Consider the following 22,843-nt stretch of genomic DNA (forward strand, 5'->3'; position numbering starts at 1 on the left):
CTGAATTCTAATTTTGAGTGATTTCGGATTCTGATATAAAAAGAGAGCTTAGTTCCTGCTTTCCATGTAAAGTTCTGGATTCAAATTTGGAGTCTGTGTGTAATTTTTCTGCAACAGAAAACACATTTTTTAGGAAACACTGACATGCACCCATTTGTATATACAGACGCTGCACTACTTACAAACGATGATCGTTTGTAACTTGAATTTGTTTGTAAGTTGCTTCAGTGCAATGTTTTGTATGGAATGTATGTTTAAGTGTCTTTAAGGCTTGTATAACTAACCTGTATTGTTTTGTACTAAAAAATAAACATTTCATAAAATAATATGCTTTATAAAGATAAATAAAGTTAAGTTCAACTTACTTTTGGAAGATGAGCTTCAAGTGGCCGGGAAAAAAGGATCCAACCATTTTCTCAACCGCAACAAGCTTTCTTATTCCAATTTCATTTAAAAAAAAAAAAACAGCTCGCCTCTTCTTTACACTTTACACCAACCATACTGAACAAATGCATGTGATAGTAAACAATAAAAATGTCAAAGTTGGAGATAGAGTGTAGTATGTTTACACACGAACTAGGAAGAGGAAGCCGGATTTCTTCTTCTGGTTGGATGCTGAGTGAGCTCTCAAAGCGCCACACGCCGGTAGCGGCGGAAAGAAGCACTACAGTAATGTCCTGTACTCTGAAAAAGGTGTACAATACAAAATCTAACTTACAGCAACGTCCAAGAATCTTTCGACTCCCCGAAAAAAAGGTTTGTGTCTTCAGTTATTCGTAACTGGAATGTTCGCAAGTTTGGGAGCGTTTGTGTAAAGAAAAGATGGAACACGTAATACAAGTGCAGAGCACACAGTTTATTTTGAGGGTTTGAGAGGAGAGATCAACAGCAGGTCAGACGTTGAAAGGGTGCAACAGTGAACAACTAAGGAAAAGGAGTGTGAAAAAATGAGGAATAAAGGCACTTACAACTACCGGCAAGCAATAACTTCTTCACGATTAAAGAAACTGATGGAGATCCTACGTAAACAGGCTGGTTTCTCTGTACAACACCAACCAAATTAGGGTCTCTCACAACTTTATGGGTGTAATAGGAAGTATTTTCTTTTAATCTGTTAATTCAGTACAGGTATATGTACTACTTTATGTAATCTATTCGTGAGTGTGAAACTAACGTTTCTTTGTAAACTTTGGAAACCACTAGGCGGAAGCAGAGTTTAGCCTCACATGGCCTGATAATCCCTGTAAAACTTTACTGACACATATCAACAAGATTGTCTTTGGTAAGGGGCCAAGAGCATTTTAAAATGCTGAAAATCTCAAGAACAAGATGAAAAATCTCTTTGGAGTGAACATGGTTTTAGATTTAGCTTAGCTTTGCTTGACATACAAAATAAAACCTGAATAAATAAATATTTTGGCGGCGTAACATGTCAAATTTAGCTGGGCGTAAGGCAATTATCGCAAATTCAGATCAACAGTTCAAAACGAGCCGAAACACAAATAAACTATTCAGTTACTGTTGGCAACAATTCTGGTCCCGCAACAGGCAAGGTAAGCTAAATGACACCAACTTCACATTGTTTAGAGTGATTCCCTGACATTCATAATAATGACGAAATAAAATAAGTTAAAAAAAAGGTGAAGTTAACGTGAAGCCCAACACAGTCAAAACGGTCATTAGCAGCTTCTGACTTCTCTGTACAACGTCAGAAATGGCGTGAAGGGACAGCACGGAGAAGGAACCCAAGGCAGTTGTGCGCTCAAGTGTTTTTAGCAGAAACCATCATAAATTACAGACTACAGAATGCACCTTATTAAAGGCTGCATGTGTAAATTCAAGAAACTCAGCTTTGTTTTTGTACAAGTCGCACTAGATTTTAAGCCGTGGGCTTGAACGGCCATAAACATAAGACTCATTTACGTCCATTTCTTACATTCTTAAAATAGCGGGGAAATGTCCAGTACAGAAAAGTAACACATTGTCCCACGCTTAAGACAGTTGTTTGTGGACTGTGTCCACGGCTGTCAATCTCAATCAACTATAGCAATCAATACTAATTAAATTGGCATTGACATATACGCAGGAGTGCAACAAAAACATTCTCAAAACAAAACTCAATGTACTGTACTGACTAAAATTTAGACCTCGTTACAATCACAAGAGCCTGTCGCATGATGATCCATGCGACGGTTCCAAAGTCTATAATCCCTTGCATACGTGACAAAGTGATTGAGGAGACCAAGTATTGCTACTATTACAAAAAATACTTATTATACATGAATTATAAGAATCTTTCCAAAAAGTAGTGTTAGTTATTAGGATATTTGAGTGTGGACGAAAACGCTGATCCCTAAAGGCTGTTAGTAGCTTCGTAACGTTTAGCCCGAATTTTTTTGAATACTCCTCATTAGTTAGTAACACGTTCCTGCACGTATAATGAAAAAAAAATCAAGCCGATTGTATTGTAAGCTGCAGTGTTTCAAATATAGAGAGAAAAAAGTAGTGGCTTGTAGTCTGGAATTTACGGGAATTCTCACAAAAATGAAGTCAAACCAGTGGACAAAACGGTTGCCAAGTGAAGTACCTACTGGAAGTGGGGCTAGTTTGTGTCGAGGAAAATGCGGAAAAGCAGGGAGAAACAGGAAGAGGGATTAGTATTTGAGCTCTTTAGGAACTTCCCATGAGAAGAGGACCCGGCCAAAGTGCCCGTAAGCGGCAGTGCTCTGGTAGATTGGCTTTCTTAGTTCCAGCTCCCTACCATAAAAAACAAAACGTTACAAATCTTGAGCCTGCGATTCCAATCGAAACCAAAAAAAGGGAAATTTACCTCACGATGACTCCAGGACGCAGATCAAAGTTCTTCCTCACGATGTCCAGCAGCTCACTCTCATTCTTCTGGGATGTCCCGTAGTGGAAGATGGAGATGGAAAGTGGGTGTGCCACCCCGATGGCGTACGACACCTGAGAGCGGTTTTCAGAAAGTGTTTTAGCCCCGGACTTTCATATGCTATGTTAGGGGTCGGGAACGTATGGCTCGCGAGCCAGGTGTGGCTCTTTTCATTAGTAGATCTGGCTTGGAAATATTATTCACTATTTTAATGCCTCAATGGCGGGAGTGCAATACTGCGTTTCCACCACTAGCGGCAGGAGCACTGTGGCACTTTTCTACCATTATGGCTAAAAATGTATATATATCATTAGGATTATTTCCATGTTTTTAGCCAATGAGATGCATCACAACATGCATGAGTGTCCGACATCCGCTTTTGTCAGTTTATTGGTTATTTTCATAAGCGTGTAGTTTGCGCAAGTTCTTAAAAATTGACAAATGATCAATGTGCTTGTGGACATTTAAGACGAGTGTTTGTAAATTTAAAAAAATGTTGAAGATTAACCCTTAAAAAAATGGAATGGAAGACAAATAATGACCACTCGATCCTTAGGTTAGAACAGTGACCATGTCCACATAGCTGAAGGTAAATAAATCCGTATCCTTTTCGTTTGCAGTATTTGGTGACATTTTTACCAAAGAACTCCCACTTCGCACCTTGTTTTGAAATCATAATGCATGACAAAAAAGAAAAATGTCAACAATAATAAGTAACTGTGGCAGGGAGGCAAATTTTAAGTGGCATATTTGTTGATATGAGATGCAGGCCCTGACATTACCATCATTTCATATATTTCATAAAATTACCGAATGGCACACTGAAGAGTTGGCTTTTGTCTGGAGATTAAGAGTAGCAACCTTTTTAAAAATCTTGTCTTGATATTTACCCTAAATATTTTGCATTGATGGCTCTTTTGAATCAGAAAAGTTCCCGACCTCTGTACTACGTTATGCTAGACTTGTACCTGAACCAGAACACGCTTGCAAAGTCCTGCCTTCACCAGTGATTTGGCCACCCAGCGAGCGGCGTAAGCTGCCGAGCGGTCCACCTTAGTGTAATCTTTGCCTGAAAAAGCGCCACCTCCGTGAGCACCCCAGCCCCCGTAAGTGTCCACAATGATTTTGCGCCCGGTCAGGCCGGCGTCACCCTGAAAAGAAATATAAATGGTGTTAAACATGATGGAATAGAATAGAAACTTTTTTTTAACTCAAGAAAGCATATCATATTATAAAGGTAAATAATTGATTAGTGGTCTTTTTGAAACACAGTGCTTCTCAAATAGCGGCATGTGTTTTGTTTTTTAGCTGTACGAGAATAAAATGCAATTTGCACTTCCACTATGTTAGGGGGCAGTGGCGCTTTCATTGGCAGAGTGTGCGTAAACTGGTGTATGGGTTTTGTTTGCGCTGAGCATCCACGTTTTGCACATTGCATGAGTATGAAGTGTAGACATGAAGTGTAGTAGACCCTCAAGTGACACCATGAAAAAAAATAGTTACCAGGGATAAGAAGACAGGCACAGGGAGATGGAGATAAAGAGAAAAACAAAAGTTACCCGAAAAGCCTAGAAAATATGACGAAGTGTATGTAGCGCTTTGATGACTAGGATGGGAGACAAATAAATGCCTGGTTCTTATGGTGTCTAAAAATGTTGGCAGCAGACAGCATGAAGCCAGATGAATTGATATGTCACTTAAAGTAGTTACACAGAGAATCCCACAGACAAGCTGTTTGAGGTTTTTTTCAGCGAAAACGTGCCAATCAAAAGGGGTAGATTTGGCATGGACAGAGGTGACGTGCCCCCACTAATATCAAGCGATCAGTGTTTTGTCTCTACCAATCTTATGTGATCACATTAAATAACTTACTTTTTCCTTAAAGGTTGACTTATCAACGTCTTGTTCACCTAGCAGTGCAGAAATGGTTAAACCACATTCTCGCCTGAAATGCTGAGGCAGAGTAGCAATGTATTCTGCCTTTCCCCTTTAATGCTAGACTTATTTTTTGCCCACCCCAAACCTACGTCCTGGGTTTTAAATATTGCCACCAATCATCCCACTTTTGACTCCTACTTCAGCAAAACAGGGTTTTTTTTCCTGGGGGGGGGCATAACAAAATAATTGAGAAGCAATATTTACTCAGATATATTCTTTGTTTTTTACATACCAATACCAGATATTTATGTAGACACCAGTTGATTTTAAGCAAAAAAACTTTCCAAAGTTCCTGGTATAACAATTTCCAGACACTACCACTAGAGGGACGAATGCTAGAAACTGCTCATCGCATGCATACGCTGTATCTCTTACTCAATTTTTGTGTTCACTTACAATTTGAATAGGCTTTTAGTGATCAGGGAGATGTATCAAACCTTATTAGCGTTAACTTGAATGTTTTTGGGAGGCCGGGAATGTATTATTGGTTTTTAGCTATTTTCTATGGGAAAAATGTGTTCAAAATGCGAGAAATTCTAGAAAAGAGCTTGATCCGGGGACGAATTAATCTCGTATGTAAGGGGCGACTGTATTAAGATTTGAGACTGTAGCAAGTACCAGTATCTTAAAACCCTGCTAGTGACTGTTTTGTAATGAAATTTAAAAAATAATCAAAATTTTACAAATGATACTGTATATACAATTATTTAATGCAATTTTCAGCAAAAATAGAATTAGGAATTTGATTTAAAGTCCTTATTTTGTGGGCGAGGGCTTATGTATTGTTGGTATAGTTATTGAAGGCAGCTTTGAAGTTGAGTATTGTATCAGTTTACTTGACATTTTCCCCCAAATACTGATAGCTAGTGTTATTGCGCATTGGAACACCACCCCCACGATATATCATTAATGATATGCACAAATTTTATTTGGACAACATAAGTATCCTGATACATCTTAAAATACTTCAACAACAATGGGACTTATGAGGAAAAGAATATGTTCAAAATTAATGTATTTAAATTGGTGATCGTAACTTCAAAGTATTCTATGTATCTTCTGGTTGAAATCATCATTGCAGCCTCTGACAAGCGCCTTTTTCCGCGTGCATATATGTGAAATTCTTAAGGGCGCTTAGGGGGATGGTATAAGATGTGAAGCTTATTTGTTCAAGATAAACAAGTATTTGAATTGTGAAAGCAGTATGTTCTCAAGTAAAAATGCCATTAGAAAATTATTTAATTCAGAGCCACTGATAGATACATAGACGTCAAAGATATACTAACTGGGATGGCAGTGAACTAGTGATCAATCTTCTGATTAAAGGAAGCATAACATATTTAGGAATAATTGCAAAGGCAACAATATGATAACAATCATCATTTATGTATCATGTCTTACCTGTGGGCCCCCAATGACAAAGCGACCACTGGGTTGCAGGTGATAGATTGTACTTTCATCCAGATAGCGTAGAGGGACCACCGCCTTGACCACTTGCTCCTTCAGACTTTGACGCATCTCTTCCAGACTGATGAATTCGTCGTGTTGCACGGAAATCACAATGGTGTGGACGCGCATCGGAATGACCGCACCTCGGTCCTGTCTGTACTGGACCGTCACCTGTTGGCAAGAGAAAAAAATGGGCAAAGACAGGGACAAATGAAGCCAACTATGTTTTATCAGGTCCAGTAAAGCAGTGGGCAGCAACTACTGAGCTGCAACTGGTACCGGGCCACACAGAAAAAAAAACAAGTTCTATTTTTATTTATTCATTTATTTATTTTTACCTATTCTTGTTTTACTAACACTGCTACATTCCAGACTGAACTTTGAGCGGGTCTTTGAGGTGGTTGGTTTGAATTAAAATAAGCTTGATTGTGGAGTTGCCTATAGGGCAGTGTAACTGTCTCGTTGAGAACAAGGATTCACATCTGCCAAAGACACAGTGAAGGATGAATCAAACCAAACTTTTGCGCTTGTAATCAATCAGCGTGGAGTATGGTCAACTTCATCCTGCTAGAAGACTTTAGCAAAGGAAGTTGGAGTATGCCCCAATTTAAGAACACCACACAGAACACACCATCAAGGTTTTTGTGGGGGAGGTTCATATGGCACATTTTTATTTTTAACTACTATGCAGGTGGATCGCTGTGCTGTTTTGCGTTATATGTTTTTAATAGGGACCAGAGTCTGTTGCGATTAACACGTGCACTTCACATTTAGGAGTTCTTGAATAAAATTTCAGCTACTGATCTTCTTGTGTGACGTTTGCCTGTTCCCCCTGTAAATACGGTTTCTTCTCACCATCCAAAAACATGGCTGGGATGGGCCTGCGATTCCTTGTTAGGATAAGCTAAGTTTGGCTTTGGAGCTAAACCTATACATTCTATTCTCAGACAGGCCAGATCAGTAAAAGAATGTTAACATCAAATTTTAAGCTTTGTTTTTTAGTTTTATAATTTGTCATTCAGCCTAAATTAGTAACCTACCTTACATATAATAATCACGGATGATGAGGAACTTTTCTAAACACAACACAATTTATGCATTACACTACCACTTTTCGCCCTCTAAAAATCGCTTAGCGCTTTTTTTTTCTTAAATTTGAAAAACAAAAATCTTGATTCGAGGCTAATATTTTGATCTACAGCTGCGTTATTTTGAAGCGCGACTAAGTCTCACTTTTAAAAACATATGAAAAGACTAAGTATTAAATAATTTGGTGCCTAATGTTTTATTATTATTTATAATTTATCACAAAAAGCGGAAAAGAGCCGCATCTCTAAAAAGAGACCGATTTCCCATGACTAGTCTGATAAACCTGTCCCCTATGATGCGACACATGACAACTCGATAACGAGGACTGGAGACACAATCGGCGTCATTTCTACACACTTTTTTTATTTTTTATTTTGATTTATTTAAAAGCCAGGTCTATCGAGTCAGACTGCCAGGAAACGCGGCGATTGAAATAATTTCCAACATTTTAAAGCACTTCACCCAAAATTCAAGCATTTGCCTGACCTTGAAAATACAACATTAAAATTCAATTATTTTTAAGGATTTTAAGCACCCGTACGTACATACCCTTCTGCGCGTCCAACGATAGGTTTAGATTTCTATTTTTGGTAAGTTTGCTACTTCCAGTTTTAAACAAGCACTTTTTTTTATATTCTGGAGACGGATTGTGTTTCGCGTGTAAATGTAGAGCGCACGATAAAAATCTACTGCTTTTTAATTACAATAGGGTGGCTTGTATGCATTTATTCACAACAAAAGGGGGGGAACTATTTTTATGCTCGGCATGATATGTGTTAACTGCTTTATTTAACAGGAGTGGATAAAGAACCAACACACAGCACTTTACAAACTCAACACTGCCCTCTAGCAGCCAACGAGAGAGTATTTCGTTAAATGTATTTTAAAAAGAAATCATACCTTTTGGTAGAAATTACCTAGGGACTTGCTTCTTTTTTAAGACAGACTCGGAAATTTATGCTGGATCAGATACTATCATCCAAAAGGTCGGAACCGGCCCACGGGGTAAATGGTTCAGAAAATGAATGTGATTTTGGTCTGATGTTAAGGGGACATCGAAATACGCCACATGACTACACAATGGATTTACACTCATTATTATTAATAACGTTAATATTATAAATCTTATAATTGTTGTTATTATCATAGTAAGTATTTTATATAAGTACAAACATGTTGAATGCTGCCTTAAGCCGGGCGTAAAATAATTGCCAGACAACGAACTGGTCCGTGGTCCAGAAAAGGCTGCAGAGCACTGCAGTAGAGCAGAAAATGTAAAGCACATTTTTTTAAAACTCACACATTACTTTATAAAGTGATGAATAAATCCCAAATTGTCCTCTTTTGAATGTACAGACAGAAACACTACTCATAGTTTGTATGCAACCTGAGTTTTGGAATCCGGTCGGAGCCACGGCAGCGTTCCGTCACGACGTAACTCGGCCATTTTGGCGTTGAGTTTGTGGGCCAAGACAATAGTGAGAGGCATGCATTCCTCCGTTTCGTCAGTGGCGTAGCCAAACATCAGACCCTGTGGGAGTCATCACTGGGATCAGTCACTCCTCAGAGCGGAAATAGTGAGGGTCGACACCAGTCGGAATCGATCACTGATCACAATCGCACGACATTGGGTGAAGCGGGAATCAGACCTGGTCGCCAGCTCCAACATCCTCCTCTTTGCGATCCAAGTGAACGCCTTGAGCGATGTCAGGAGACTGCTGCTCTAGCGCCACCAGCACATTGCAAGTCTTGTAGTCAAAACCTACAGTTGAATAGCAAGCCTCGATCATTTGGGTCAATCGTTAATGTCAATGCTCTGTCGCAAAAAGAGAGGCCGGCGGATGAATCGATGATCTTGTATATTTTTTCTGAATACTTTTGATCAATTATTTCTTCAGTACCATTTGTAGCTCCAAGCGCATGGCGGTTACTGTATTTTGAGTTTACCGTATTTTCCGCACTATAAGGCGCACCTAAAAGCCTTTATTTTTTTCAAAAGCTGACCATGCTCCTTATAATACAGTGCGCCTTATTTATGGATCAACATTAAGTCGCAAAGTCTTCCAACTAACTTGCAGCCGCCGACTAGATTTTCCCCCGAACGCCAAGTAGTACGGGGTGTATGCTGGGATTTATTTACCGGCGTTTCATTGGCTAACCAATGTGTCAATCATCATTTGAATCATTCACTATTGGCTAAAGTTATTCGGAGGTCAAGGGGCGGATCCTTTTTATCATTTACAGGCTGGCATTGGCTTAAACGGCAAAACAAAGCCTGCAATTGGCCGAAAAAGATGTGTCAATCATCAGTTGAATCGATCACTATTGGCTAAAGTTATTCGGAGGTCAAAGGGCGGATCCTTTTTATCATTTACAGGCTGGCATTGGCTTAAACGGCAAAACAAAGCCTGCAATTGGCCGAAAAAGATGAATGTGTATAGCACGTGGTTGACGGCATACAGAAAGCATTTTTTACTATTCTGTATTTGTAAATATTTTTTTCTCCTGGATTTACTACACTCACGGATATAAGAGGACATTGGCTGCACATTATTATGAACACAACTTCGGTGAGCTACTCCGGGTTTTATATTATCCCTGTATCTTGTTTCATACTGAACTCGATGTTTCTGTGATAAACGTTGCAGATAATGGATGGAATGGAGTGTCTATTTTTAAATTAAACTAAATTCCAAGTGTTTATTGTCATATGCACAGTAAAGTTGCGAGCGAAAAAGAAAATAGAAACTAAGGAATGGTTGGCATTTCTTGAATCCCAAGACTTTAACCTTCCGAATGATGGAACGATGCATTTGAGTGACATCGTACGGACACTGCATCCGCACGTGTTCTCGACACGTATTTGCGTCTTTGCAAGCTTTCGGAATGTTAAGGGGGTAATAAGTTGGACTGAACTATCCGTTTTGTCAACGTTCCCATTGTAGCGCCTTATAATCTGGTGCGTCTTATGTATGTCAAAAATAGGACCAAAAACTATTTTTTCGGGGTGCGCCCTATAACCCGGTGCGCCTTATAGTGCGGAAAATATGGTAATTATAAAGCCAAAAACGATCTCTCTCGTCTTTGTCACTATAAGTAGGAACGGCTTTAAAACCCCTAGATTAAAGGACCACTTTAAATGTGTTTATTGATTTTTTTGTTCGTCAGACAAACATGTTGTTAAATAATAATTGTTTTTTGTGGTAGAGTGCTCTAACATATCCCCAGAAAACATTTTGTTATTTCATTAATTAGTGGAATATTTTCTAAACTCCAACCTTGAATAATCGCTATGGCGACCACATACATAAGAATTATAGATCAGTTTGTGTATGTCAAGATAATTGATCAGGTTATGTTGCCATATGCTAAAAAGGGCATGCCCTTGAAATGTGTTTCAACAAGACAAAGACCCCAAACATACCAGTAGACTAGCAAAGTCTTGGTTACAAACCAACAGAATTAATAATATGGAGTGGCCAGCCCAATCCCCAGATCTCAATCCAATCGAAAACTTGGGGGGTGGTATTAAAACATGCTGTTTGTGAAGCAAAACTAAGAAGTATAAATCAATTGTGGAATATTGTTAAGCAATTGTGGAGAAAAATAACTGAGAGGTGCCACAGGTTGGTGTAGTCTATGCCACACAGATGTAAAGCAGTTTTAAAAAACTGTGGTCATGCAACTAAATATTAGGATTGCTATATCCTACCTTTTTATGGAAATACAAAATAGTTTGAGTTCTTACAGTCAACAGCTAACGCTACTATTTTTTGGAACACACCCCTTTGAACTATTTGCCTAATTGCACAGCTTTCAGAGTGTGCCTATTGTGACTGCTGGGTCTGGTTTGTTGTACTAAAAACCAGGGATATTCTGATTAGTCACATTGCACTGCTAATATTTTGAACACCACTGTATGTTTACCTTTTGAAGAATCGTCATAGCCAATTTGCTTGATTGTCTCACGCACAATCTTCTGATAGTCGACCACAGCTCTAGAGGTGATCTCCCCAGCCAGCAGGATCATCCCTGTTTTAGCAACTGTCTCTGGTAGGGTGACAGAGATTAACTTAAATCTAAAAACATCCTCACGTACAGTAATACACTCTAGAACAGGGGCCACAATTTTTAAAAGCTGAAAGCTGCTTTTTGTTACTGATTTGCGCAAAGCGCTACCATTATGACATACATTTCTAAAATACCAACTTATGCTATTACTCTGTTGTTACTGTGTTATTACCAGGTTGTAATAATTAAAAGTTAAGTCAACCACTAAAACAACAAGTCAGTTATAAGTTCAAATTTGCTAGAAAATTGCAATAACTCATCACTTTTAGAACCTGTACACTGGCTACGCAGATGTTTAGGGGGCTACCGGGTGCCTGCGAGCACCACGTTGGAGACCCCTGCTCTAGAAACACAACAGCGTTAAAAAAAACAAATACATACAACATTTTAGCGTTAAAACATGCAGAACATAAGGCCTGTTTAGAATGAACATTTTAAGGAGGGCTGAAAAGGAACTGAAAACACTTTTTCATACCGTTAAAAGTAAAAAAGGAATAGGAAAACTTTTAGTAAAAGAAAGGCGTTGACGTTGGGAATTTGTGCTGCAGGACATTTTCCGTCCTCATTAAATGGGGCGGCAGTAGCTCAGGAGGTAGAGCGATCGTTTTAGGATTAAGGGATCCCAGTTCGAATCCCGGCTTGTCCGTGTTACATGCCGAAGTGTCCTTGGGTAAGACACTAAAACCCCAATACCCCCAATAAGCAGGTTAGCGCCTTACATGGCTGCACAGATCACGGCCGCTATTGGGAAATGTGAAGCACAATGTAAAGCGCTTTGGGAAGTCATTGACTTGAAAAGCGCTATATAAATGCAGATCATTTCATTTCATGATTCAAAAAAGCATGAAGTGGAATTTAGAGCTTCTTAAAAAGATCCTGGTGCCTTTGTTGTAAGAAACATCTTTTCCAAAACGTTTTTTTGTGATTAAAGCAATAAACGTACACATTTCCTCAACAGTATTTTAAAATAACTCATACAGAGAATAACCAATGATAAAACACATGGTTCCAATGACAAATACAATTCGAATCCTAATAGTTTGATAAAAGTATTAAACCAGTATAAAATTGAAGTTGTGATAATACAACCAAAATTGTACTACAATGACGATTCAATTGGACTAGTGATGAAAAAAACACAGAAAAACAGTTCTTACAGAGATTAAAACTACATTTTTATCAGAACTGGGTCTTATCATTAACTGAAAGAACTTACCACATGCTACCTTGGCATTTGGGTCTTGGGCAAGGTGTGCATCCAAAACAGCATCACTAATTTGGTCACAAATTTTATCTGTAGAAAGAAAAAGCACATTAAGATGTTCGGTGTAAATAGAATCAAACCAGTCTTGTTATTGTGGCTAATTACATTTTTTTAAACAATAAAAATAACTATTTTTTTTGAAGCTTTTAAAATCAATTTTCATCCGTACCTTCATAGTTGTCACACAACTTTAATCATATTTAAGCAGAATGCCTTTTTCCTTGGTCTTAACGTGTTGCAAATACACATTATTACAGACTCCAAGTATACTCGGCTTTTGAGCAGGTGAAACTGCTGTCTCCTATAGATTTGTCAACTCAATCGAGACATTCCAGGTTTCAAATGAAGATAGTTACTAGTGAATCGTCTTCTCACACCAGATAAGAGAAAATCACGCGTGGGACCTTAAACGTGGAGTTTAAATGTCAATGTTTATCCAGCTGCACTCCACAGAGTTGTTTGTGCATCGCAACAACTGTCACAAGACTGTGTTGAAATCCGTGAAACAAAAATACAACAAACCAATATTTTTATTTTCAATCACATTCGCAGTGCGTGCATGCGGCTGACACGCTGGCTGGAATCAATAATGTCACATTGATTTGACCTATGTGATCTTCAGTTTATGATCCAAATGCATGGTTTTAGCAGCAGTGGATGAACACTACTCCATTAAAATAAATAAATAAATAAAAATGTAAAAAAGGTCTTACAGCTAGATCCGGATTAACGATCTATACCTTACCCTCTGGGCACTACTAAGTCAGTCTGCACACCTTCAAGGACAACTGGGTTTGTACATCGTTAGCATTTATTTAATGTATTCAAGGACTTAAATGAGCAACGCCTTAACGAAAAAAAACATAGTGTTCCTATCTGTATGTTCTGGTCAGATCCCTGAATGAGCTGTGTCTGTTTTATGCTCACTTGAGGGGATTACAGTCTGTGAGCACCATTATCATAATCACGTCTCCTGGAGATAAAAGCATGACCAGGCTCTTCGTAGTCCTCTCGGAGCGTGCGTGCATCCCTTTAATCTGGTTTGTCAGACGGCAATTATTTGATGAAAGTCAGATCCCAATCTATCAGGACAACGAGGTTTCTGAGTTTTTTGTCTTCTTTAAGGCCCGGTCACACAGCCTTTTTTGCGTCTGTATCGCGGGTAAAATTTTGCGATTTTTTTTTGCCCGTGGTTGCTCGCGGTGGAAAATGTGCAAAATTGGCCGGCGACTGTTCCGTGTCCTTCCGGCGACTGTTCCGCGTCCTTATCGCTGGTAACCGCGGCGGCATCGGTGTGCCGCCCGTGGTTACCCGTGGTCTAAAGTTTTGAGCAGCGCAAAACTTTTTCGCACGGCCAACCGCGTGTGAATTTCTTACCGCGCGTAAAGCACGGCTGTATCTCGTCTTTATCGCAATCTCAAAAGCGTCCAACAACGTCTGCTTCACGGGCAGAAATTTCTGGCCGTGATTCAGCCTCGATACGCCCGTGAAAGGCTGTGTGACCGGGCCTTTAATGGTCAATGTAAGCACGGATAACCCTCTGCAGAAAGGTATTTAGGTAAACCTTAACATATTTTGAGGAGTGGATGGATGATTGGAGATGTCAAAGACGGATAATCATAATTTGTACTCGTAAAGACACCTAGGGAGTGTTTGTATAGTAGGAGGCTGACAATTATGTGTGCATTTACAAGGTGTGCGTGAGAGCTGATACTATCTTTTTTGAAAGCCATGAGAATGGGTCAAAAAAGGTTAGAACTGTGAGGAAGAAATACTGTATGTATTTGTGTATAATGCGCACCCCTAGTATACTTCCTTTTTTTTTTTTTTTTAAACTTTTTCTCAGATCAAAAAAAGCACTGAAAGTGACAAACGTTGTTGAATACACGCAGCCTTGATTAAAATCCATTGACAACTATAAACACAATACCTACAAAAAAATTTACAATGTGCAGTATTTATTTCATTTCTTTCAAATTCCAATTCATCATCAGATACATCAAAGAGTTGTTTCCCTTGTTGTGCTTATTTTAGGTTTATTTCTTTCTTTCGGGACGACTTAATGTTTTCTCCATTCTCTAACATGAGTCTTTGGTACAGTGAATGAAAATAGTGTGATAATGGTAAGACAAATTGTTACAACACGTTACACACAAATACAGTAGGACTGCCCACGCGAGGTACAATGATTTACCTCAAACACCAGATCCACTCCGCTTTATCACAGAATTCCCGCACCCCACTCCAAAAATGTTGTCCTTGGATCTATACAATTCATCTGTTTTGACTTCAAAAACGGTGAATATCTACTAAATGCGATTTTAATGCCTGTTGTGAAGATATTGATACCATTATTGCAAGTCCATAAATAAAAATAATATAAATAAAACTCTGTCTTGCGCGACAGGGTTTTAGGGTTCGATCCGGCATTAGATCTCTGGGCCGGTCCCACCAGCGAGGTGCATCTTCTCTCCCGCTTGTTGCATGGTTAACTGTATATCGGAAAACAATTGAACAGAAACGTAACCTTCATATTTTTATTTCATAGAAACAATGAACGACAGTAAAATTCAGTGTTTATAGTGTGGCCACAACAGTCTTGAAAAGAAAAAAATACTTTAATTTAGAAAAGAGGTTTTTAATATTTTACCCAGTAAACTAAAATTTGGATTTACTTAACATCAAAATGACAAAAACAAACAAAAAAAAACCTGCATTTTCTTTTGCCACATTGAACTAATGGCTGTCGCTGCTATCGGTGTGTGAGTGTGTGTGTGTGTGTGTGTGTGTGTGTGTGGATGGGTAAGTGTAAAGCACATTGTAAAGCGCTTTGGGAGGTCTTCAGTGACTTGAAAAGCGCTATATAAATGCAGACCATTTACCATTTATGATAGCCTTGGTGTAGCCATTTACCAATAAGGAACCCAACATTGAAGGAATGATAACGGCAGTGGCTCAGGAGGTAGAGCGCTCGTCTTGGGATCAGAAGATCGCAGTTCAAATCCCGGCTCCTCCGTGTTACATGTCGAAGTGTCCTTGGGTAAGACACTGAGCCCCTATTACCCCCAATAAGCAGGTTAGCGCCTTACATGGCTGCAAGGCCGCTATTGGGAAATGTGGAGCACATTGTAAAGAGCTTTGGGAAGTCATTGACTTGAAAAGCGCTATATAAATGCAGATCATTTCATTTCATTTCATAACTTGTCATTAAATTAATGTCTTATTAAAAGTATCATATTGGAAATCTTGGGCAGGGAAACTTATCTACTTATGCAGTATGTGGTATCAGTATTAACTGGGCCAGCACATCTTTTGAACGGTGGATTTTGGGCTAAATCCTGTTTCGTCCATGATTTTGTCCAAGGATAGTTGTCTAAAATTGGTTGTGTTTAGCCTATCAACCATGGACCAAATTTAGTACAAAATAATTGTTGCATTTACTTTGTCAAATGTGTCGCAAATTTAGCCCTATGAAAGACTGCTAAACATTTATTGGCCGTAGAAAAAAAAGTTTCAAGCACCCCTCTTATTTACTTAATCATTGAAATGAAATTATTCAAATGTTACTCTGACAAATTCAGAATTTATTTTGTAGTTAATTTTAAACATTGTAGTTCTTACTAAGAAGATCAATCTTAAAAAATCCCTGAAAAGAATTTTTAAAAATTATAATACTCTATGAGAAAGAAAATTCGAAGCTTTAAAACAATTAAAGGACACGAAAGTACTTTAGAGGACGGTGTGTATTATTTGAGTATAAGATGGCACTGTATTGCATTGTAAATTAAGTGCAACAAAGTACAAGTGCTAAAAAGGAAAATACAAACTACAGAAGCTCAAAGTGATCATCAAAGTGCGACATTTTTCTCCTATTTTTTGCCCAGCCTATATTTATATTTTTGTTTTTTGGGGGGTAACCATAGCAGTTCCACTGTCCCTTTAAACACTGCAGTTCTTACAGAGTGCACGTCTGACAAGAATGTACATGTTATGATCATGACACAAACATGCCAAACTTTTGACATGACAGAGCGGTAGATTTTATCGCACACCCAATCTCACACGCGAAACACAATCCATCCCCAGCTAATTAATAAAACGACAGCAAAATCTACATGTGTAAAACCGGCAAGCTTTTACCAAAAATGGAAATCGAAGGCGATCGTTGGAGCGATTTATACCTGCTTCGAAATAAAGCAGCTGTTAGCTAAAATACTGGTCTCAATTTAAGATTATTTTATGTAGTTTAAAATTGAAAAAAAGTGGTAGATTTTTATTAATTCCATAGCAGTTTTAAGGAAAGAAAAGCAGTTGTGTCTAATACTTCGAGAACGTTCTCCATTCGGGCCCCAGTGCTGTGGAATGCTTTCCCTGCTGAGATTCAATCTGCAACCTCAGTGGAACTGTTTAAATCTAGGCTTAAAACACACTTCTACTCTATAGCATATGAACAACCTATATTTCATGTTCACAATATCCGTGTATTATTTGTTATTGCAACATCTGTTGCAGCCTTGTCATCCTGGAAGGGGGATTACCTCTTGTTGGTTTTTGAGTTTTTCCTTGCCCTCATGTAGGTTTTAGATCAGGGGATGGTGTAATAATAGTCTGTGGTTTGCAATAATCTGTGGTCTGTGCAGCCCTTTAAGACTCTTTGTGATTAAGGGCTATACAAATAAACATGACTTGACACTTATGGCAGTAGTGTGAGTATGACAACAGCGAGAAAATAATTACTAATGCATGTGTTAAAACTTCAAAGCTTTAACCCAGTTAATGTGACAGGAAACTACTCTGCAATTTGAGGGCACTCGTAAAAAAACAATGACGTAAATGAAGGCAAAGTGACATTTATTAAGGAGGAAATGAACACGCTGAAGAGTGGTGAAAACGGTAGGAGTTACAATGTCATGATGACATAACCCAATTATTTCTTCGTCATGGGTTACATATTTCGGGTTTGATAGTTACTCCCCTCGAATGTGTCAATTGCCTTAAACGCAAATGTCTCAAAGATCTGCACAGGCAATAATTACACGATCCCCTGGTCTGAGACCGGCCTGCGGGCAAGGAAAAACTCAAAAACCTCAACATGAAGATAATACATAACAAAAACAAACAGACTTAGAGACAGTTTCTTCCCCAGAGCCATTACCAGCCTAAACAGAAACCGCACAAAAAACTGAAAAACTCTTGCAAAAACACTACCTCATACGAACGTAAAATGGTACTCATGTCTATGTTTCTTGCACATGTTGACTGCACTATGTTTACTGCTCACCTTGCACAATGTTGACTATTTTTTGCACTATGATGACTATTTCTGCACCAAATGCATAATTGCACAAACCCCTACGATACCAAACTGTATTACGATACCAAACTGTATGTAACATCCTACATGCCGACATTTCTTGTGTAAAAATTGTGTAAATTATAACTATAACCTTATCCTCCTTGTTTTATAACCTTATCTTCTCTGTTCCTTTATCTTCTTGGCTTTTTTTACCTCACTGTGAATGTGTGAACCTGGAGTGTCATGCCCAATTTTGTTGTCACGATATGTTAACCCATTTTGTAACAATGACAATAAAGGTCTATTCTATTCTATTCTAATAAAAAACCTTGAGATGGGGCCGCACAAAAAGCTTCCAGATGACCAAGCTGTAACAAATGTTGCAGTGGGTAGCAAAACACAAAACGTAGTCAACGGCAATAAAAAGAGGTATTATTGATTGACATTTGTTCGTATCAAACTTGGGCAGCACGGCAGTGCAGTGGTTAGCGCATGTGCGGCACAGTTCTGAGGTCAAGAGATCGAACCTCCTATGTGGAGTTTGCATGTTCTCCCCCATGCTTGTGTGGGTTTCCTCCCACATTCCAAAAACATGCATGTCAGGTTAATTGGCTGGTCCAAATTGTCCCTAGGTGTGAATGAGCGAGTGAGTTGTCTGTCTCTGTGTGCCCTGTGACTGCCTGGCAACCAGTTCAGGGTGTCCCCTGCCCACTGCCCGAAGATAGCTGGGATGGGCTCCAGCACTCCCGCGACCCTACTGAAGATAAGCGGTGCAGATAATGGATGTATCAAACTTCAAACTATCTTGGGTAGCTAGTTACCGCCAAAGATGGTTAGTGTATGTGGTGGAGAACGGCACATGTTCAATATGTGTTTCACAGACATAAAAAGTTGCGTGAAAACTCCAAAGGAGACGCCATGTGCCCTTGTGTCGTTCACGTGTATATTAAAACTATGAGTTTACTTTGTAAAAATATAATTAAAAACCATAATCAAACTTACCAGGATGTCCTTCTCCGACAGATTCGGACGTAAAGAGAAAGAAATCGTCGTGGACCGCCGAGTTGTTATGGAAACCGTTCAGCTGGCCGCTCATCTTTCTCACTGTTAGCCGATAAGCTAGCCGTTCGAATAGCCTCTTAGCAATAAAGCGGAAACGCGGCGTGGTTAGTAGTTTTGTACGCGGTTCCGACCGGGTAAATGTTGGCGAAAACCCCGCGTTGTTCTCCAGGCGACGCGGCGCTGTTAAAGCTCTGCGAACTGGTTGGACTTCTTGGGGTCGTTTCAAGAAAGGGGGCAGGATCATGAACGGCCTATTAACTTGCTAGTTTTAACATGTGCGCAGATGGGTGTGCGCATGTAAACACGGCGCGGTAGGCTCATCCGTAACGTGACGTGTACACCGATTTCACACGATTTAGATATTTTCCCCCCTTTGAATGTCAAGTTAAGTCCTGTTTGTATTACAATTAATTACAAGAAGTGCACAGACCACCCCCTGATCTAAAACCTACATGAGGGCAGGGAAAAACTTCAGCTTGAGGAAAATGAAGAAACCTTGAGAAAGAGGGAGACTTAATGCTCGTCATTGAAGTTTTTTGTTAGTGTAGCTCAAAAATTGTAAAATGTCAGGTTCCGCACGGTTGCCATGGCGCCCAGCTGGCACTGCCCCTTGACACCGGCTGACTCGCATTTTCTGATTGCCGTAAATTCCGGACTATAAGCCGCTACTTTTCCCCCTATCTTTCAACCCTGCGGTTTATTCAGTGATGCGACCAATTTATGTAATTTTTCTAACGGCCGCCAGCGGCGCTCGAGTGTTGCTACCATTAACTGCCCTGTCACAGGCACAGTTTGGGATGAAAGCTATATTATTATTATTATTAAAGCTTTGAAAATTCTCTCGGTGTACCGTCTTTCTTTGTAAATATGTGTAACCCATATATAATATGTATTTGCAACTGTATATTTTTGTATGGTATTTATTTGTATTTATTTTAGGCACATACTCTAATATGTTTTGCACGAGTGAACAAAAAGTGAAGGGCGGAACAAACGCGGGGAGCCGGGTTTAAGTGGGGACCGCTAAAGGTGAGGGACAAACAAGGAAAGAAGAGGGAGTAAAAAGTTGGTTAGGAGTTGCGTGAGTAAATGTGTTCATCTGATATATTTTTCCCACCTTTACCTTTGGAAATATACACTTTCTTTCCTTGGATTACTTTCAACGGGACCCGGACTCTGCAGGTCTGCATCAAACCTTAAGTACGGGTATTATTTTCCGTTCATTTTGCCGGCTGTGATTTTTGGACTGTGGACTTTAATGAAGGACATTTAGTTTCAATCGCGGGACTTGAAGTCGGGTTTGGGTTACATGTTTAAATGTGGGCGCATGCGGCTTATATACAGGTGCGGCTTGTGTATGTACAAAATCGGTTTTCCTCTTAAAATGTGGTGGGTGTGGCTTATAATCAGGTGCGCTCTATAGTCCGGAATTTACAGTACTCCTGTGGGTACTTAAACGTCCTCTTTTAAACTGCGCTTTGCCAGATCGTTGTTGAAAACTTCTTTATGCATGGTTATACTTTTTGGACTTTGTTGCACTTTGGTGTAGCATTCTGAGACATTCCTGCAAGTTCTGTTTAATTCTGGAAATGCCTAGTTGTAGTTTTGCCTGTGTTTGACCCGTTTTGTTTTTTGGTCTGGCCCGTTTGTGTTTCGGACAACTTTTCTTTCTCAATTAAAGTGTGAGGACGTCTACGCGAATGAGTTCCTACTTCCTGCTTCCCGATCCGTTTCATGACATTAAAAGGCCTGTTTCGAATAGTCCAAAGGGCAACCCAAACCCCCAAAACACGAAAAAAGAGGATTTTATTGTAGCACGTCTAAGAAATTCATTATGATTTTAAGGCAAAGAGTAACAAAGTTTGATGTCCGCACACCACCTTTTATACGTCATACATGATGACTCTCTAATTGACATAGGTCAGGGGTGTCAAACAGGCGGCCCGCAGGCCAGATCGGGCCCGCTAAGGGGTTGAATCCGGCCCGCGAGACAACGCTAAGGGAAGCGCAAGAGAAAAACGAGCTACATGTTCAAATCCATATTGTTCCCGAAGCCAGATGCCTCTCACATAGATACTGTAGTTGTATTTCTCTCTCTCTCTCTCTCTCTCTCTCTCTCTCTCTCTCTCTCTCTCTTTTTCTCTCTTTCTATTTCTCTTTAGATTTCTTTCTTTCCCCTTTTTTCCCCCTCTCTCACTATTTTCTCTTTTCATCTCTTCTGTTTCTCACGTTCTCTCTCTATCTTTTCTCTCTTTCCTTGTCCCACATCCTCTCCTTTTCTCTTTTCTTATTTATTTCTCTATTTTTTCCTTTTTCTGTAACCTACTAGTCTGGCCCCCGAAAGAATGTTTTTTCTATCGTGTGGCCCCCGAGTTAAAATAGGTTTGACACCCCTGCTCTTAACCATCATATACTGAATATGCCCGAGGGTTACCCATTTTTATTAAATGTATAGGTATATTTTGGATAAGTACAAGGCTCGGCTAACTTTTATTCGGTCCCTGTCTAATATTTGACCACAAGATGTCGCTGTATTGTATAGTGCAACCGAAAATGAGTGTTGCAAAAAGCGCCAGAAAGAATACAAACTACTCAAAGCGACTAAACCGCTCTTCGTTTAATGCTCTGCTTTTCACAGGGTATTAGCTCTTGGAGCAGGGGTGTCAAACTCGTTTTAGCTGGGGGCCACAAATGCTATAAAAAAATCTCACGGGGGCCGGACTAGTAAGTTTAAGAGAAAGAGAGAAGGAGAAAAAGACAGAGAAAGAGAGGGAGGGAAAAGAGAGCGATAAACAGATAGGGAGAACAAGGGAGACAGAGTAACAGTGAGAGAAAAAGAGAGAACAGAATAGAGATATGAATGGAGAAGAAGGGGGAAATGAATATAGAGAGAAAAAGAAAGTGAAAAAAGAGAAAGATAAAAAGAATAAGAGAAGTGAAACAACAGAAAGAAAGAGTCAGCAGGAGAAGAAGAGACAAAGTGAGGTGAGAGAGAGAGAGGTCAAAAAAGGGAAAGAAAGAGGGTGAGAAAGAAAGAGAAAAATAGAAAGAAAGAGAATTAAAGTGTAAATTAGAGAGAGAAAATCGAAAGAGAGCAAGACAGAGAAAAAGAAAGAGAGAAAGAGAGAAAAGAGAGAAAGAGAGAGAAAGAGAGAATGAACAGAAGAAAGAAATAGAGGGAGGAATAAATAAGAAAGAAGTGAGTCAGAGAGAAATGGAGAAATACTACCACAATTGTTTTGCAAGTGTTAACTGGCTTTGGTGACATCCGATGTAAATATTTAAAACTACAGTTCATTTTCCTCTTGCGCTTCTCTCACTGTTGTGTTGCCGGATTTAAACCATTGGTGGGCCTGATCTGGCCCGCGGGCCTCCTGTTTGACACCGGTGTCTTAGAGGGTACTGTTAGCAGCAAGATGGCGGGCAAGCTCCCTGTAGGTGAGCCTCCTATTACGTAAAATAAATATGAATTTCTCGACCTCTGAGTCTTCAAAAAAATTCACATTTATATGATAGCTTATGTATTTTTGCTAATTATTCAAATCAATATTGTTTTGTTTTTTTCAAATAATGTTTTTTTCCACTCTGACGCGCTAAAGAGTACACAATTCCCTTTAAAGAGCCCGAACGGCCCTTTATCATAAAAACAAGTAGATAGCCATTTATATAAGCTTTAAATTATTTAATAATTTGCTCTTTTAAAACGATAAAACACTGTAGTAGTTCATATCCCTGTGTTTTTTGGGGGGGATTATGTTCCATTTAAGTACCGATACTTGATTAG

At 39.3% G+C, this 22,843-nt stretch overlaps 1 protein-coding gene across 1 annotated transcript; it reads right to left on the minus strand.

The window, feature by feature from the left end:
• Positions 1–835: 835 nt before the first annotated feature.
• Positions 836–19,338, minus strand: mat2aa (methionine adenosyltransferase 2Aa). The gene is made up of 9 exons (XM_088356232.1): positions 19,000–19,338; positions 12,654–12,731; positions 11,294–11,416; positions 9,016–9,128; positions 8,754–8,897; positions 6,230–6,448; positions 3,859–4,041; positions 2,831–2,964; positions 836–2,757 (listed from the first exon to the last, which is right to left on the minus strand). Exons 1-9 carry the CDS (start codon positions 19,301–19,303, stop codon positions 2,655–2,657), a joined length of 1,401 nt encoding a protein of 466 aa, XP_088212358.1. The 5' UTR covers positions 19,304–19,338; the 3' UTR covers positions 836–2,654.
• Between the last annotated feature and the right edge of the window lie 3,505 nt (positions 19,339–22,843).

Source organism: Urocampus carinirostris, chromosome 16, assembly GCF_059441175.1.
Source record: "Urocampus carinirostris isolate Australia breed hairy pipefish chromosome 16, RoL_Ucar_1.0, whole genome shotgun sequence".
Lineage (NCBI taxonomy): Eukaryota > Metazoa > Chordata > Actinopteri > Syngnathiformes > Syngnathidae > Urocampus > Urocampus carinirostris.

Excerpts from the sequence above, each read along its gene's own strand:
- mat2aa (XM_088356232.1), bottom strand. The coding sequence starts at position 19,303 with ATGATCCTGCCCCCTTTCTTGAAACGACCCCAAGAAGTCCAACCAGTT. Across the intron at positions 12,732-18,999 it reads TGTCGGAGAAGGACATCCTG|ATAAAATTTGTGACCAAATT; the intron begins GTAAGTTTGATT and ends TTCTTTCTACAG. Across the intron at positions 2,965-3,858 it reads GCAAGCGTGTTCTGGTTCAG|GTGTCGTACGCCATCGGGGT; the intron begins GTACAAGTCTAG and ends AACCGCTCTCAG.